This window comes from Centroberyx gerrardi, chromosome 18 (genome assembly GCF_048128805.1).
Source record: "Centroberyx gerrardi isolate f3 chromosome 18, fCenGer3.hap1.cur.20231027, whole genome shotgun sequence".
NCBI classification, from domain to species: Eukaryota; Metazoa; Chordata; class Actinopteri; order Beryciformes; family Berycidae; genus Centroberyx; species Centroberyx gerrardi.
Window position 1 is genome coordinate 24,130,916 of NC_136014.1, and position 17,500 is coordinate 24,148,415.

Below are 17,500 nucleotides of genomic sequence, written 5' to 3' on the forward strand. Positions count from 1 at the left end.
TTATCCAGCACAAACAGTCTGTAAGAGGTTATGGTCTGCCAAAGTTCTGCTTATGACCTTATTCCTTTTTTCAGTTTCTGTTGAACAGTGTCTTTTTCTGTGGTATCTGCCCAAGTGACTTTGCACTTCTTGTCACTTAACACTTCTTGTCTGACAAAGTATTTTAAATTTTGGACAGTTGAAAATACAGTAGTACAGATAGATAGTATAGTTTTCAGAGATTAGAAGAGATTAGCAAAAAATGTGTTGCAAACAAAGAGTTTGTCAGATTTAATACTGGGTCCACCAACATTATTACTCCACAGTATGCATGCATATAAATTACATAAATAAATATAAATCATATATCCATGTATATACATTGTGTGTCATGTCTATCATCCAAATGCATTTTCTTGATGATAGCAAGGTCCAAGGATTAAATACAGATCATAACAGTTTTAAAGATTCATTCAGACATGCCGTTAGTTACAGATAAACCCTGTAAAAAATAAAGACTGCAAGGTGAAAGTGTGTAAATCACACAAATACAGACACATCAAGGTTTAATATTTCTTTTCTTTTAAATAAACCCACTGAGCAATTTTATATTTACCGTCTAAGTGGTTATAGATAACTAACGTTTTTTAACGTCTATGTCTTCGACTTCGTCTTCTGGGGTACATAAATAAAACATTATCTTGCACATATGGACTTCTCTGGTCCATATTTTTTATATTTAAATATGTACTGTATGTATTAAATATGTTTAAATATGTAATAATGTATTTACTGCTTGGTCTAAAACTGGGCTGTTCACCTTATGTTGCCCCGCCCACTTTGCTATCTTCCAGTTCAAACATAATTGTAATCGTCCTTCTGGTTAAGCGCCGGCTAGCTTGTCTGCTTGCTTGTCAATATGGAAACAATGAATGAAACATGGGAACATGCATCATCTAAACTGCAGTGATCAGACCGCATCCATCTATTACTGACTGGGTGGATGACATGTGAAAGTAGCCCGAAATCGCCTACAGGGACATTTTCAGTTACTTTGTCCCTTGGAGTGGATGGTGCCGCTATGAGGAACTACAAAACTGAATTGATTTGATTAAATTGTTCAATTCTAGCAAGCAAACGAGTAGTGTGTTTTTCTATTCTAACGAGCTACAGGCATACACCATGAACAAAACAGATGTAATCTCACTTCCGCTCTAAAACGGTAGTGAAATTACAAAATGACCGGCAGCCCAGCAGCGCCCTGGATCCCGAGAAGCATAAGGAGAATACACAGTACAATACAAGGAGCCTGTCTTTTTGAGAGCTAATGAGTAATTAAATGACATATAGTGCTCAGTGGGAAGTTATCCATATAGATGCATGCAGCTCTTTCAAGAACCTCTGAAAAAGATTCAAAATTCTGCATTCTTCCTGCAGTCCTGTATTCTTATAGGTACATCATGTAACCCAGGTGTCGTCAAATGCATGCCATGCCATTTACACACATCAGTGTCACTTGACTAAAACTGGCCTTGCTCTGTGTTAAAATAAAAAAGTCTGCTGTATGTTCATGCTCTTCACCCTTTTGACATCAGCTAAATTCATTTCCAGCAGCAGAGGTGGAATACGATACGATACAACTTTATTGTCAGTTTACACTGAAATTCGTTTTGCAGCCTTAGGCAATTCCGTTCAAGAGATTAACACACAGATTAAACGTACAGTTACACATATGACACTTTGCATAGACGTACAAAACACATGAAACAATCATGATAATCATACATATCACATTATATCCTCTGGATTCAGATCTCAGTTGGCAGCCCACTGATTTTGTTTTAGCAACAGGATAGACTGATGTATAAAATAATTCTTCAGTCTGTTGCGTTTAAATTGAGGGACTCTAAATCGCCTATTGGAATAAACTGACCTTAATGAGGGCAATTCATAGTATTTTGTTGCATCACCACACAGTCATCTTGCCAGGAAAGTAACAGGTGAATGTAATAAATTAACAGATAATTAAACGATAGTGTATCCGGTAAAGCACCATATTGGTAGGAAATGCATGTGACATCATGGGAGCTCTATGAATTATTTACTTCTTGCTGACTCTGTCCTACAGGTTAGTGCATGCATACATCCCCCTAACATACTGCAGATTGACAGAGCAGATAGGCCCACCCTGATGATTAAACTGAATACTTTGTACTGAAATCTATTTTCCTCAAAGACGCCCACCTCTCTCACCTCCACCACACATCCTGTCATGAAGATAGGTGGATCTGTGTGTCATCTCAGACGTGACAAGTTGAGCTGTAGCTGCTGCGGTCCTCACTTTACCCTCAATATCAGATAGAAACAGCTCTGATAACAGACAGGACTGATATTCCATCATCCACTCATCCCTTTCCACTGTCGTCCCCGGTCACTTTCCCGGTTCTGAAGGCCCGCCTGCGATCGGTTTCGACTGAGCGGCGAGGGTCTTTCCCCTTTGTGTTCTGCACAGCTTCCTCCAGATGATCCTCAGAACAGACGGGCTGAGGATGATGAAGACCCAGGGGTCGATGATGGAGTTGAATGACAGCATGCGGAGAGCGTTGAGGTCAGCAATGTGCTTCTCCTTTCTCCTGCCTGTGAAGTTGATGTACACCCGCATCTGGAGGGGCAGATATCCACAGAGGGAGAAGACAGACAAAAAGAATATCAACAAAACTGTGTACACTATCATGATAACTGAATATGTTAGCTGCAGAGGTGTGACCAAGTCTCCTTTGCTCGAGTCCCAAGTCAGTCTCAAGTCTTCAGGCACAAGTCTCAAGTCTAAATGTAGATTACCAAGTCAAGTCCATGTCATTAATGTCAAGTCTCTAGAACAGCAAGTCAAGTCAGAACCAATCTCAGAAACCCATCGTCTATCGGTCTGACGACGATTAGATTCTGGGGGCGACGTCCAATATTTCGGGGTTTCCAGTGTAGCCAGCGGACATCCGGGCCAAGACTTCTTCTTCCATGCGCTGGTCATTGTTTACAGTCCGATTAGCAACTTGAGACGCGAGAATGGAGTTGGAGTTGAGAGACGACATCTCATATGCAGATATCTGTTTATAGAGATTAGCCGAAATGTCGTCTGGACCTAAAACACCTACAAAAAGTATCGATGTTTGTGTATTGTGTGGAGAAACGTTCGACTCAAGTTGCTAATCGGACTGTAAACGATGACCGGTGCACGGAAGAAGAAGTCTTGGCCCGGATGTCCGCTGGCTACACCGGAAACCCCGAAATATTGGCCGTCGCCCCCAGAGTCTAATCATCGTCAGACCGATAGACGACGGGTTCCGAGATTGAGTCAGAACAAATCAAGAGTCCAGTATCAATTTAATATCTTAAACTAAATATCTAGGACTTTTCAATGCAATATGGTTTTAATAGGATAAAAAAAACGTGGTAAGAGCATCATGAGTTTGATTTCTATAATCAGTTTCAACTTCAATAAATTCAATCATTCCATACAAATTCAGAAAACAGAATTTAAATTCAGTCGTCTGCTGGAACAAATCTCATCACTTTCAATCTAAGTCATTTACACAAACACAAGATCTCAAGTCAAGACTTTAGAAACCTTTTCAAGTCATCAAAGTACAAGTCAGAGTCGAGTCCCAAGTCACCAGAACCTAACTCAAATTGTGACTCGAGTCTGACTCAAGTCCAAGTCATGTCTGGTTAGCTGAGCTCTGACAATAATAGAGGCTTTGCAGAATTGGCTGTATGCAAATAATGTCTGAATATATAACAACCGAGCTAGAAAAGAAGAGATACCTGAAAAAGCTTGTTGTGATGTGGCTGGAGGTCGGTTCAATAAGGTTATCAGTCAAAGTCTGATAGTCTGATAAGGCGGATTTGTTTCCAAAGGTTACTGTGACACAGAAACTTGCCAACTTTAGATTTAGCAACTTTTCAGACCGATATGGCAACTTTATTTTGTTTGTGTGTAGTATGGTATCTGATGTATATGATGTAGTATATGATGTATAGCGGTGATTCTCAACCTTTTTCATATCAAGGACCCCTAATTTAGTCCACATTAGAGCCACGGACCCCCATTTGATGAGATTTTGTCTCTCTGACCCAAATCTATATTTTTATTGTTGGATATGATTTTGTCCAGAATTCCATGACTATCTGTACTGTAGGCAGAGAGGTAACAGTGAACTACTATTGTAGTACTACTAATTGTGTTATCTTCTTATAAATCAAATAATGCTGAAGTTTAACAATTCATCAACTTGCTGGGGACCCCCCGGAACCCCCTCAAGGACCTCTGGTGGTCCCCGGACCCCACGTTGAGAACCGCTGATGTATACTATGTATATGATGTAGTTAATGATGTATATGAAGTATACATGACGTAGTATAGGATGTATATGTAATATGTATGATGTGGTATATATATGACGTACTATATATGATATGTAAAGTCCGTTGAGACTTGCTTGTGATAAAGCGCTACATAAATAAACAAGACTAGACTAGACTAGACTAGACTATTTCTCATAAATGACTGGTTTCCAAACATTTGCTGACACATTGGGATTGCTGATGCTGATGCAGGTACATTTGTGTTCTTTCCTCATAATCCAAAGTTTACTCAAAGAGGTCGTGATGATCACAGTGCTTCCCATACACAGCTGCTCACTAGCTAACAGCTTTAGCAGAAGTGGGACCGAGGGAAACTTCCTGAAGAAGAATATTTACAGAAGTGAAAACAGGCAACGGAGGGGATTCCTTCCTTCCTCTGTCCCTGCTTCTCACTCTTTTGTTCTCTACTTTACACTGTATTGTATGTTATGCTTTGATAGATGCTTTAGCAGCGGTGAAATGATCAGTTCCCAGGCAAAAACAGCTGTTGAGACAGCCAAGTCGCACGTTTACAAATACAATCTGATGTTCACAGCCACTGTTACCGAGAGCTGTGGACCGCCAACATGGCTGCCAGAGGACACGTTAAGTCACCTGAAAGCCCTCAACAGAAACATAAGGAGGAGTAGCCTAGCCCAGCGGTTCACAACGTGGGGTCCAGGGACCACCAGGGGTCCATGAGGAGGTTCCAGGGGGTCCCCAGCCAATTGATGAATTGTTAAATTTCACCATTATTTCATTTACAAGAAGTTAACACAATTAGAGAATGTAGAAGAATGACTGTTTTTATCATAGTTTCTCTGTTATCTCTCTACCTATAATACAGACAGTCAAGGAATTCTGGACAAAGTCATATCTGACAATAAAAATATTCTCAGATTTGGGTCTGAGAGACAAAATCTCATCAAATGGGGGTCCGTGGCCCTAATGTGGACTAAATTAGGGGTCCTTGATATGAAACACTGGTCTAGCCTATACTACTGGCCTCAGTGAATGTGGAACTTCTTTTTGCCACCAATATGATCCATATACAACATGTAACTTGGTGCCATCTAGAACTTTTGTAATGGTTCTAAATTTAGTGGCAACAGGTTACAGAAATGGTTCTGAAGTGAACCAAAAAGGTTCTAATAAAGACAGCTGAAGGGTTTGACTGTGGCACAACAAATCTTTTCTTAGTTTTTTTTTTAGTGTGTAGCCTAGGTCAAATATTTCAACAGATTAAAAACAATGCTCTTACCACTAAGGGCAAGGAGCAACAGCTGAAAGCCACCGTGATGAAAACCAGCAGCAGAAGATGCTCCACTTCCTGCGTCATGGACAGGGACCCGCGGTGAATCCCCGAGTGACCCGACACTCCGGTCCGGCGCATTTTGCGCCTCCTGTGCATCCTGACCAAGCAGTAAATAACAGACACGTTGCACAACACGGTGCCCAATATCATAATGAGCATAAAAGATGCGTAAAGTCCAGTGTAAACTTTATGCTTTTCTTCCTTTGGGCTCATGTCCAGGAAGCACCAGGTCCCCGGGCAATACTGCACATAGTCGCCGAAACCCATGAAAGGAGCGACGCAGAACAGGACGCTGGACAGGTAGATGAGCGCAATAGCGATGTATCCGCAGCGTTTGCTCAAGTGTCTCTCGTAAAAGTACGGGTGACCTATGGAGAGGTACCGCTCCAGCGCCATTGCGCACAGGATGGCCAGCGTGGAGAGGCTAAGGAAGGTCATGCTGGACGCAAAGTAGTCGCACATCTCCCGGCGGCCGCTCATACCCAACAGAGTCCTGTTGCTGGCGTAAGAAGACAGCACGACTGGGGTGACAGCGACGGTGCCCAGTAAGTCCGTCATGAGCAGCGCCGTCACCAGCACCTGGAACAGGCACGGACTTCTCCTCCTGCGCCGCACCTCCAGCAGGACCAGCGCGATGATGTTGCCCGCGGCACCGGCCGCGAACATGACTGCAGACATGACGGGCAGCCCGAACTGAACGGTGGTACTTCCATGGCAGTTTTTGTGATCTGAACTATTTTGTGCCATAAGAACTTTGACTCGATCAAAAGTACACGGACTGGGAACTTCGCCGGTAGGTAACAAGTGTTAGCGTAAAAACGCACATGTTGAAAACCACAGAATCGCTTACTGTTTGTGCTCCACCCACCAATCCAAAAAAGTCTGATTATGAGGAAGCGCACACAACATTATATGAGTTCACACGATTTGTAGAAGTTGAGTCACCAAGTCAGTGGGAAGGAGAGTGTGCGTTATTGAGCAAAATCCAGACGCTCTCGAGTTCCTCAAAAAAATCTCCATATATGACGTCCTCTGCGACGTAAGAAGACATGAAAAGAAACACCGAAATACTGTACATGTAACAATTATCTCACAAAAAATGGAACATGGTACGGACATTTAATGTCATATTCAGTGTTAAAATAATTACATTTCACTTTTTTCCAATACAGGAATTTTCCAGGGAGGCTATCAATATCATGAAATCAGACAGGAAATAGAAGAAAATAGCTCTTGAGTGGAGAGAACATAGGGAAAAAACGATTTTCAGACTCAATCCTGGAATTAAGATGGATGTTTTTTGAAGTGAGCTGAGAGCGACTCCAAGTGGAGGAAATTGTTAAATAAATTAAATATGCATAGGGAAAATAAAAGTAGCCTACATATATGAACATAGAAGGCAAGGTGCATCCTACAACACCAGGTCCTATTTCCAGCTGCACAAGGCGAAGAAAAAACAACTGTCCTCAACTATTGTGTCACTGACTCTGTGATATCCGAGGCGGTTTTGAATGCTTTTTATAGATTTTAAATTGCCACTTTATCTTTGCGCGTCTGTCCGACTCCTGCAGCACCCAAACTCTCTCTGATTTCATGCTTTCAATTTTGCTGTATGTGATGTGATGAAGTTTGACATTTTATTGTTGATATCTGTTAGTTTTATGCAATGCCTTTTATGGCTAAATTCTTCTATATTCTGTGTTATTTTGTGCTATTTTTACTCTTTTCATTTTATTTATTATCCTTGCATCCTGTAACAGATGGCAGGTGCCCACTTGGCTCTCACCCCACCCCCTTTTCCTCTAACATTGAATATAGCTCGAGCTAAAATAGCACAAGGGACAGTCACATCCGGGAGATTGGTATGTCGTGCGCACATGATATGATAATCCAGAAGTGCCTGTTATTCATTACTTTTTACCAGTGCTTAATTTGTAAATGATGAGGTCCCGGAACACCAAGGGGTCGGTGTTCCCGCAAGTCGGTCTGGAGGGAAAAGGTTCCGGAACATATCAAGACAACAAGCGCACTGGAGGCACGGTGGTGCTCAGTGCAGCCATACAGCTTACTGTAGACCTAACAGCTGAAACATTACTAAATGACCGACTATATGACCTTAGAGCTCCGACTACTGGGGGCCTATAACAATATTTGATTATTGTATAGGCTACATAATGCTCATTTTGTCCAAAACGATGGGTTTTTACAAACCTGCCCTTCAAGTAGTGGACTAAAGATATAACTGCTGTGCACAACATAAAAATGCCCACACTTGGCTGTGAGACATCCTAATCATACATAAACACATCAAGGAAACTGCAATGGCTTCAACTATTTACCAGACAAATTCTGTCTTGAGTAGTTACGCATTAATATAATATAATATAATATTAATACTTTCATAGGATATCTATTTTAAACGTAGGAAACAATGTCAGCGAATAATGAAATGACAGCAATAAAACGTGTCATGGTCATGCCATGCAGCTAGAAGTCGACCTAAATGCGCACACTCAGCTGGACCGCGCTGGTTTTGAAATGCCCACATTGATGTGAGGCTCACAGCCCTTCACGTCAACCAATTATACCAATTATATTACCAATTATTTCTGGACACTCAACATAACATGCGCAATTGCCCACGCAATTGCCGCACTCGAATAATTTTTGTTTTCATCTATGCAAATATGAATTTAGATGTTATTGTCCCAGCAGAGAACTGTAACACGTTTACAAAAAAAAAAAAAAAAAACATGCTTACCTTGTCTAATTTTCCAAAAATAGTCCACACAGCGGACATATGGACAGTAAATTCAACTGTCTTTTAGCCATGACGATGTCTGAAGTTTACCATAACACACTCTGCAGAGCAGCTCACTCATGTGACGTGATTACTATGGCTTGCTGCTACTTTCTAATAGGGTAATCATCTTCATATGGAAATGAGCCAATTAGGTTTTTGGAAGGGAGGGGAAAGGAAGTGTCAACTATTGGGATTATTACAAAAAACACAAATAAGTACCGGAATGCAGGTAGTCCAAAAAATGCTTTTTACCCTGCAGGCATTTAGCTGACGCTCTTATCCAGAGCGACTCAGACTGGACTGGGCACATCTGCTGTCGCAATTTACGATTAGAATAAATTCCTAGACCATCAAAATGACATTAGAATCTGAAATGAACACCTGCCAAGCACCAAACGGCAGGTGTTTTTGATTTAATAAAATTTGAATGCCTCGGTTATACTGAGTTCTGTTTCACTTTATGATGAATTACAAACTCGATCCAGTTGAAAAGTGAGTGAGCAAGTTTTAAAGGGTTATGATATCCAGTCAGTTTGAGCCTTTCTCCACCTACTGTGTCATCGATAAAAAACAGAATTGGGCGATTAGGAAAGACTGTAGCAAGTGTGATGATGTGTACAATAAATGAACAGGTTTTGCACAGAAAATCCAGGCAAAAAACATTATGTAGTGTCCAGTTTATGACCAGGATGGATGTGATTCATCGTAAAAACTGCCATGAACATTGATTAACAGCTGAAAAAAGTGAGTTTAAGGTTTCATACTCCTTTAATAAAGTGACTTTTTTTTTGTAAGAAAGTAGATGAGTCCAGCAGCAGGTGACTTCAACACTCTGCTATCTCTGGTTTGTTTTAAATGTATTTAATATCATTTCATTTTTCTTGGGAAAGTAGTAAATGAATAAATAAAAAAGTATGTAAATTGTTGTGGCGGGACTGTATTTCTTTCTCAGTTCTTGGGAAAGTAGTAAAAAAAAAAACACATGGTAAAAACTTTTTTCCCAAGAGGGCGAGGCACAAAATAGAACAACTAAAACAAACCAGTTCCCTGGTGAATCAGCGGAAACCAAAAATTAAAATGCATTTACCGAACACATTGAATTGAATTCTGCGGTGTTTGTTTCCTGGTTAGATGTGGATGGAGAATGTGTGTGGTGAGACAACTGCAGTCTGTCAGTCACTTACATTACATCTCCTATACACACACACACACACACACACACACACACACACACACACACACACACACACACACACGCATGCATGCACACACACACAAGCTCTGTCCCCATTTAATGTGAGAAGTACTTGTTCTATCTCTTGTTCTTATCATCCCGTGTTTTATTATCTTTTATCTTTATCTGTATTTGTCTCCTTTATTTTCTGTGTTATAATAATGACTATATAACACAATATTGATTCAACCTATATCCAGTCCATGAAAGCTTTTCCATTTGCTGTTCTAAACACCCGGAGTCTGGTAGCTCTTTACTGGGGAAAAATGTGTTATGATGTGTTTTATGTGTTTCCGGTTTGTTTGTAATAAACAGAAGAAGAAGAAGTGGGTAGTGAGCATGAGCAGCGATAGCCACCATGACTGAACAGGCAGAGAAAAGAGAAACTCAAACTGCATCGACAGAAAATCCAAGCTCCGCCCACACCGTTTGATTGACAGGTGATCTCTGGGAAGTGCAGTGCAGAAACACCACAGTGATGAGGCTGAGCAACAAAGATGGAGACTAAATCAAAAAACTTGAATTACAGTCTAGACCTGGGTCCAACTGGATTGCAAGTAATTGTTAGCATTTATTTTATCTTGCTGTGAGCACCAGAGGGGAGGAGCTTACTGCATCAGGACAGTTCAGATAGTGTCTGTCAGCTAAGTTATCCATCGCATCAAAGTACACAAAACTGATTTTCAAATACTTTCCTATGATTGTCTGAACTTTATGTCACTTTATTGTCCTGCATGACCAACACCATCTATCTAGTAATCTAACTCAAACAGGAAAGGGGTTTATAAATTAAGAGGTGAATTTAATAAAAAAAAAAAAAACATGGTAAAAAGTATGTACATTTCAATTCATGGAGTGAATCTGTGGAATATTTAGATGTAGAAATCAAGCAAAGTACAAATATAAATCAGTTTAACAAGTACAAAAAATATTTTTTACAAAATAATATGTATTAATATATACTATATATGGATATATTGATGAAGTGATTATTTATAGCTTTGTGGCATCACAAAGGTTCGCTCATTATCATTTCTGTAAGAAATAATAGACTAACAAAGTGTTTTTTCAGAGCGGTTGAGCGGTCGTCATCGTTTATTACCGGAGAGTTTTCCCTACCTGTAGCCGCCGGGCCGCGGCGTCTCACGTTTCACTCTCGAAACGGTTAGCCAATCAGAACAGAGGGGTCGTTAATATCAATGAGCCTTAAAGACACGGCGACAGAAACAGCCTGTTCTTGGTAAGGCTCAGAGAGATGCTGGAAAATGAACGTGGAGAAATGGATTGAGAGTGTTTTTGGTTCATGACACCACACACACAGCTTTGAATGGAGCTCAAGACAGAAAATAAAACTCTGGAAAGTGCAGAATATGGGACCTTTAAGTAGAGAAAGGGGGTAGGACATACGTTTTTACTTCTTTGTACTCCTTTTCGAACATGTACTTTAAGTTTGTTTTTGTTGCTGTTGTTTCTTTTTTTGCTTAGTTGGTGGATTTTCTTGTTTTGTTTTTTATTTATTTTTTTGTTCAAACCATAAAATGTATTTGCGAATGCTATCTGACCCAGGTCTGATCATCACACCATGTCTCTGATGTGAGAACTGAACAGCCTCAGCTCATTTCTCCACTCAGTCTTCTTTTCTAATGTCTGATATTGATGATATTATGAGAAATTATAACGATTCATAGTCATCTGTGTCTGTGCGTCTTTACCTGCAGACGTTGACGCGTGTTACCTGAACAGTGTCATCCGTTTGATTCACTGTGGGCTCCCTCCGCTGTCCTGTGCTGGCCCGGTTACCATGGAGACGGACTCCGCTGCCAAGATGATGCATTTTCAAACACATGACTAAACATTCTTGATTAGACTGCATATAATATACATGACCGGACATTAATAAAAACATTCCTTATTCTGCATGCAAAATTTTTCATTCCAAATATATCCATTTTAGGAAAAAATAAAGTTATCTGATTTTCATTGCTCAATATTGAAAAAAAAAACAAAAACAGATGATTACATCCCCTAAAATGCTTCGATTTTGTAATTAAAGAGCTCAAGACAGTTTGTTTTTGTTTGTCTGTGTATTTATTTATTTATAAGGACAACACACATTAATCAACATTTCTGTAAATGTGCCAGTGTTAGCCAGTTGATAACTTCAATCTTGTGTTCAATAGTTTGATATCAGAAAATGTTTCAGCGATCTAAAACATCAACGGTAGGCTTGGGCCTTTTCTGGGGGATGTCAAAAGGCATTCTGGGAAATGTAGGAAATCACCAAGTAGAAGTAGACGAGGCAGGATGAGGGAAAGTGAAAGAAGTAAATTACAACACTTCACAGATTGATATCTTACAGTGCAAGAGTGTCTTAAGGTGGAGTTTCCCTTTAAGTTCAGTCAGTATCTCTAGAATATAGAGGATCCAATCTGTAAAAGTCTATTTAGATATTATTTTGTCCACCAAGGACTTCAGTTAACTGTCCTTTTAAAAAGCATCGTAATGTTTTAATTTGCCTATCGATCATACAAGAGAAGGCATCGCTTTTTATTCAAATGGCGGCTATTTAATTTTGCAATGACTCTCTTCAAGCAGGAAAGAGAGAAGAGAGCTGAAACCGGGCTCTCCGTTCAGCCTCGCTCTCCTCGACAACAACTTCTTCTACACGGACTGGGAGATGGAAGTTACCTCTGTCTTCATAACTCACTACTGCCAGTTTTGTGTGTGTGTGTGTGTGTGTGTGTGCGTGTGTGTGTGTGTGTGTGTGTGTGCGTGTGATCAATTGTGTATTAAATTTAGAGTGGTTGTAACAAAGATGTAGATTACCAAAGCACATAGGAATATCACAAGAAAAAGCGGGATTAGTGCGCAGTAAACACATGAAAAAAAAGACCAAAAAAATTTATAATCAAGAAAAAATATTTAAATTAAGTGTACATTGTTGTGTATGAACCAAGCCGACCAAGACAGCAGACAGAGCATATAGGTAGATATACAGTATATATACATAGGCATACTTACACACACACAACACACACACACACACACACACACAACACACAGATACATATTAAGATAAACACATCATAGCGTGATTAGGATTAGGAAATTAGTATCTCCAATAATACAAGTGAGAAAATACACTGTATGAAAACAATGATCTACAAATAGAGGGAAACAAGAAGGATAGTAGTAAAATGAGACAAGCATACTTTAATTTTGGTGACAAATAGGCTACTGGTTGATGGTTCAATCAAACAATCAAAACTTTATTGATAGAGCGCTTTTCATACAAATGAATGCAATTCAAAGTGGTTTCCAGTGCAGCAGATAAGACAGGGAACGGACAGGTTACAGCAATAAAGACCAAGAACAGTTAGAGGTAAAACAAAAGAATAAAAAGTTGAAGCTTTAAGGAATACCAACATACTACAGTCAGTTTCAACATCAGTGCATGCCTCTCTTGAAATTAAACCCTATTTTAACAAGGCTTCCTGTGCTGCTGTAGAGATGGAGTGGTTCTATTGAATAAGGAGAAGAGTGATCAGACGGATCAATACCTGCAGATGCATCGATCTCACCTCTATGGACTCACAGCCGTCACATCCGACTGTCTATAAGGTAAAATAAAACTGCACCGAACAGAAGAAATACTCTTCCATATCTTCCTCCTCTACCTGCTCTAATGAGCTCATCTTGAAGTAAAAGTCCAACATCTTTCTACAGATAAAAGTGAGTTTTTTCCACTTCAAATGTTTTGTTTTAACCCATTTTTACCAGTACAGGTTCATGTTGAGGTCTTCCACTGTGAATGTGTTTGAGAGGCAAAAACGACAAAGACTGCCATCTAGAGGTGATTTTACTTTATAAGTTTGATCCTTAGATTGATGTAAAGAGCCGCTTTGTGTGTATTTTTTTTTTCTGTGTGTTGGTTGATAATAAGTCTTGTATCTGAGGTTTTAAAAGAGAAAATAGTCTGAATGGTCAGTGTTTGTTTGGTGCAGACTGAGTCCAGCAGATGGCGCTATGGACTAAGCTTTTACGTCTCAACTGCACACAACACCAGCAGCATCCTCCTCCTCCTGTTTTTCACTTGAAGAACACAATCCAGTCAAATTTGTGTTTTACAGGCTGTTAAGTCTGATATGATCCGTGTCAGCGGGAGGGAAAGCCATCAAAGTATGAGAAGCAGGAGCAGATTTGTTTTGTGTGATTGGTTTTGTGTTTCTGTTTTAAAGCCCATCTGCAGACCAGATTTTGGGACAATAAAGATTTGAACTCAAATTGGAGTTTTTTTGCAATTTGTTTCCCCATCTGCCACAAACAGATTCTAGTCTGTTCTTCTGTTTTTTTCTCCCACTTTTCCAAGTTCTCCCTATAATCAGTATCATTAAATTTAAATGCCTATTGTCATGATCTCTTGTGCTGCAGCTCCCCCTCAAGCCATTGAAAGGGAAGCCATTCAATTATTAACATCCCTACTGTTCACTGAAACTGTCAAAACCAGACACTTACATATCAGGAATTCTACACAAAATCACACATTTTACCATTTGCTGCACAAAAATCTGAGTGACAACATAACTTTGTGACAGAAAACATAAATCTCAGGATTTAGGACTTGACTCTGACTTGTACTTTGATGACTTGAAAAGGTTTTTTAAGTCTTGACTTGAGATCTTGTGTTTGTGTAAATGACTTAGATTGAAAGTGATGAGATTTGTTCCAGCAGACGACTGAATTTAAATTCTGTTTTCTGAATTTGTATGGAATGATTGAATTTATTGAAGTTGAAACTGATTATAGAAATCAAACTCATGATGCTCTTACCACGTTTTTATCCTATTAAAACCATATTGCATTGAAAAGTCCTAGATATTTAGTTTTCTTTAAGATATTAAATTGATTCTGGACTCTTGATTTGTTCTGACTTGACTTGGTGTTAGGTTAGACTTGGGACTTGACTTGAGACTCGTGCCTCAAGACTTGAGACTGACTCGAGCAAAGTTGACTTGGTCACACCTCTGTAACCTTGTCATAGAAAATAGGGCGACTGGATCACTCTGCACTCTGATTCTTTGCTGTAAAGGCAAAATTAAAGGTTTGACAGCGGCTAAACAGCGGATTGTAAAACCTAGAAAGGCTTGACAGTTTTTGGGTGAAGGGACGTCACTACGATACGGATGCTTAACCCTCCTGGTCCCCGTGGCTGCGACTCGCTCCAGCCTCCCTCTCTCTGTGTGTATAATTTGCGCGGCCGACATGACATGCTACTTCACTGCGTGCGACCGCAGATCTGAAGCTGCTCCGGCGGCCGCAGATCTGGACGGCTCGCTGCAGGAAATTCCAAAATGACAGCGCCGAGCACGTACGCTCACTCTGATCGCTCTAAGGGCTTCTCAGTCATCCAGAAACAGAAGCCATGTAATTTAACAGCAATTAAAGAACCGCAGAGGGGGGGGAGGGATGTGTGTGTGTGTGTGTGTGTTGGTCTCTATCTGGCTGCATCCCAGTTCCACCAGCGCTCCCATCAGTATGGATAATACCAGCACAGCACAGGCTCCCCTCTGTGTGATCACATGCCCATTAGCAGGCCAAATGAGTAGGAGGAGGTGGTGGTGTGTGTGTGTGTGTGTGTGTGTGTGTGTGTGTGTGTGGAGGGGTGCATGTCATGACACAACCAGAGAGCCCAGCTGAGCCGAGCTGAGCTGACAGCATCGCTACATCGCTGGACACATCAACCTGTCTTGTTTCCCCCTCCCTCTTCTCCTTTCTTGTATAATTCACTCAGGTTTTCAGTAAGCGAGCGGTAACATCTTTATTCGTCCAGAACGCACAGAAAAACACGGGGAAATGATACTTAAAGAAAACACAGAGCGAAAAACAAACAAAAAACAAATGTTGAGTTTCAATCCAAAACTAGAAGGTACGCTGAACAGTTCTCCAACTTGATGTTACACCCAAACACATCATCCCTATCACTTCAGTTTTAAAGTCACAACGAAACGGCATTTTGAGAGCATCTTGCTTCCTTTATTGTGATGTATTTCCTGTTGAAACAGGATGTTGGGGCGGGGCATAACGCAGGGAAGGATCAATCAAAAATGTAAACCAATGGGTGATCAGTAAGGAAGAGAAAGGCAGTGTTATTTGATAAGAGGGGCTGAGGGACGGGACTGTTCAAAAACATTATTGGTCGGAATTTTTATGTTTATACGCCTCCTGGTACACAATGATGTCACCACTGAAGATTTTCTATTTTCCAGGAAGTAAAAGTAATGAGATTTTCATATATAATAAAATACAATAAAATATTTTTTGGCATAAATTGTCAAATAGGTGTGGAGTATGATAAAGTTATTTTTCATTTCAGTGTGACTTTAAGTTCTGCAAACAAACCCTTACGATGTAGAAGTTTTAAAGTTATGGCTAAAAAACGATAATCGTCGAACGGTTAAAATCCCAGATCTGGATCACCACCAAAATCAAATCAATTGATCCTTGGCCCGAGGCCAATCGGTCCACCAAATGTCTTGGAAATCTGTTTTTAAGAAATCCTGCTGACAGACAGACAGACCGACAAACAAACTTTGCGGAGTTAATGAGACATTAACCATAAAAGAAAAAACGTGACATTCAGGCAAAATGATTGCTGCTATTAACATAAAAAAACTCACTATAATGTATTTTTGAAGTTATTAGCCATCTGAAGACCTTTACTTACAAAACAGAGGATGTAATGATCCATATTTCCTAAATACTAAGTAATAAACATCAAGTCTGCAGCCCAGCATGCCCCGCTCCACTCCCATGCTAGTTCATGCTGACCCACCTCCAACATTGTAGAGAGCCATGTTGTTCCACTGCAGTAATTACATGTGGTTATGTAATTACGCTGCGCTATGCTAAGTAGGGGAGAGAATGACCCACAAGCCCATTCTGTGAATGGAAAGTAGGGCTTTTTCATGCCAAAACGCCTGGTATTTACATACCTCGCTCCCAAATATGCTTAAAGCTCCACGATTCATATGCTTCCATGTATTTACGTGACAGCGCTTCATGTTGCATCTCTCTCTCAGTAAACAGCAAACCTCCCAGTGTTAATAAGTGTTGATTTTTCAGTGACACTTATTTTCATTTGATTGGAGATTTGTTTGTCCGCTCATCTTTTAAGTCACGTCTTAAAATCTATTTTTATAAACTGTCTTTTCTGTTTGCTGCAATTTATTTACTTTTATTCCTGTGCTGTCTAATCCCGTGTTGCTTTATATTATTTATTATTGTGTTTTGTTTTATCTAATCGTATGTTATGTTGCTGCATTATTGTGTTTTCGTCTTGCGGTACCATTGTTTTATTATTTTATCTTGTCTTATTTTATTAACTTACACTTTGTAAACTCTGTTTTCAAAAGTGCTATATAAATAAAGTTCATTATTATTATTAATATAGTTGTTGTTATTGTCATAGAGCTGATATGGCTCTGGGTTGGCTGTTCAAAACTATCAAAAGTGTTAAATTAACAGGTTGTTGTGGACAGAAACTGGCATAGTGCTGATCTTTACACTCTCAAAGTTAGAGTTAAGTTTATTAGAGTTAATTAATGCTGATGATTTTGCTGTGTATGAATGATGAAGGGGACACACGCGCTCTTCCATGGGAATATACCTACTGAGTATATCTGTGCTGTGTATTTACTCATATACTCACCTTACATGCCGTGTGTCTCTACACCAAAATAGAACAAATAAACAGACATCTTGTTCTACA

The 17,500-nt window shown here is 39.9% G+C and overlaps 1 protein-coding gene and 1 long non-coding RNA gene across 2 annotated transcripts; one reads left to right on the forward strand and one right to left on the reverse strand.

Annotated features, from left to right (window-relative positions):
* Window positions 1-301: 301 nt before the first annotated feature.
* Window positions 302-6,587, reverse strand: ptger2b (prostaglandin E receptor 2b (subtype EP2)). The gene is made up of 2 exons (XM_071904435.2): window positions 5,642-6,587; window positions 302-2,641 (listed from the first exon to the last, which is right to left on the reverse strand). Exons 1-2 carry the CDS (start codon window positions 6,440-6,442, stop codon window positions 2,411-2,413), a joined length of 1,032 nt encoding a protein of 343 aa, XP_071760536.1. The 5' UTR covers window positions 6,443-6,587; the 3' UTR covers window positions 302-2,410.
* A 6,553-nt stretch (window positions 6,588-13,140) lies between these two features.
* LOC139911385 (uncharacterized) lies at window positions 13,141-13,865 on the forward strand. Its single transcript, XR_011784606.2, has 3 exons — window positions 13,141-13,353; window positions 13,518-13,585; window positions 13,737-13,865. It is a non-coding gene; the product is annotated as an uncharacterized LOC139911385 (long non-coding RNA).
* The last annotated feature ends 3,635 nt before the right edge of the window (window positions 13,866-17,500 follow it).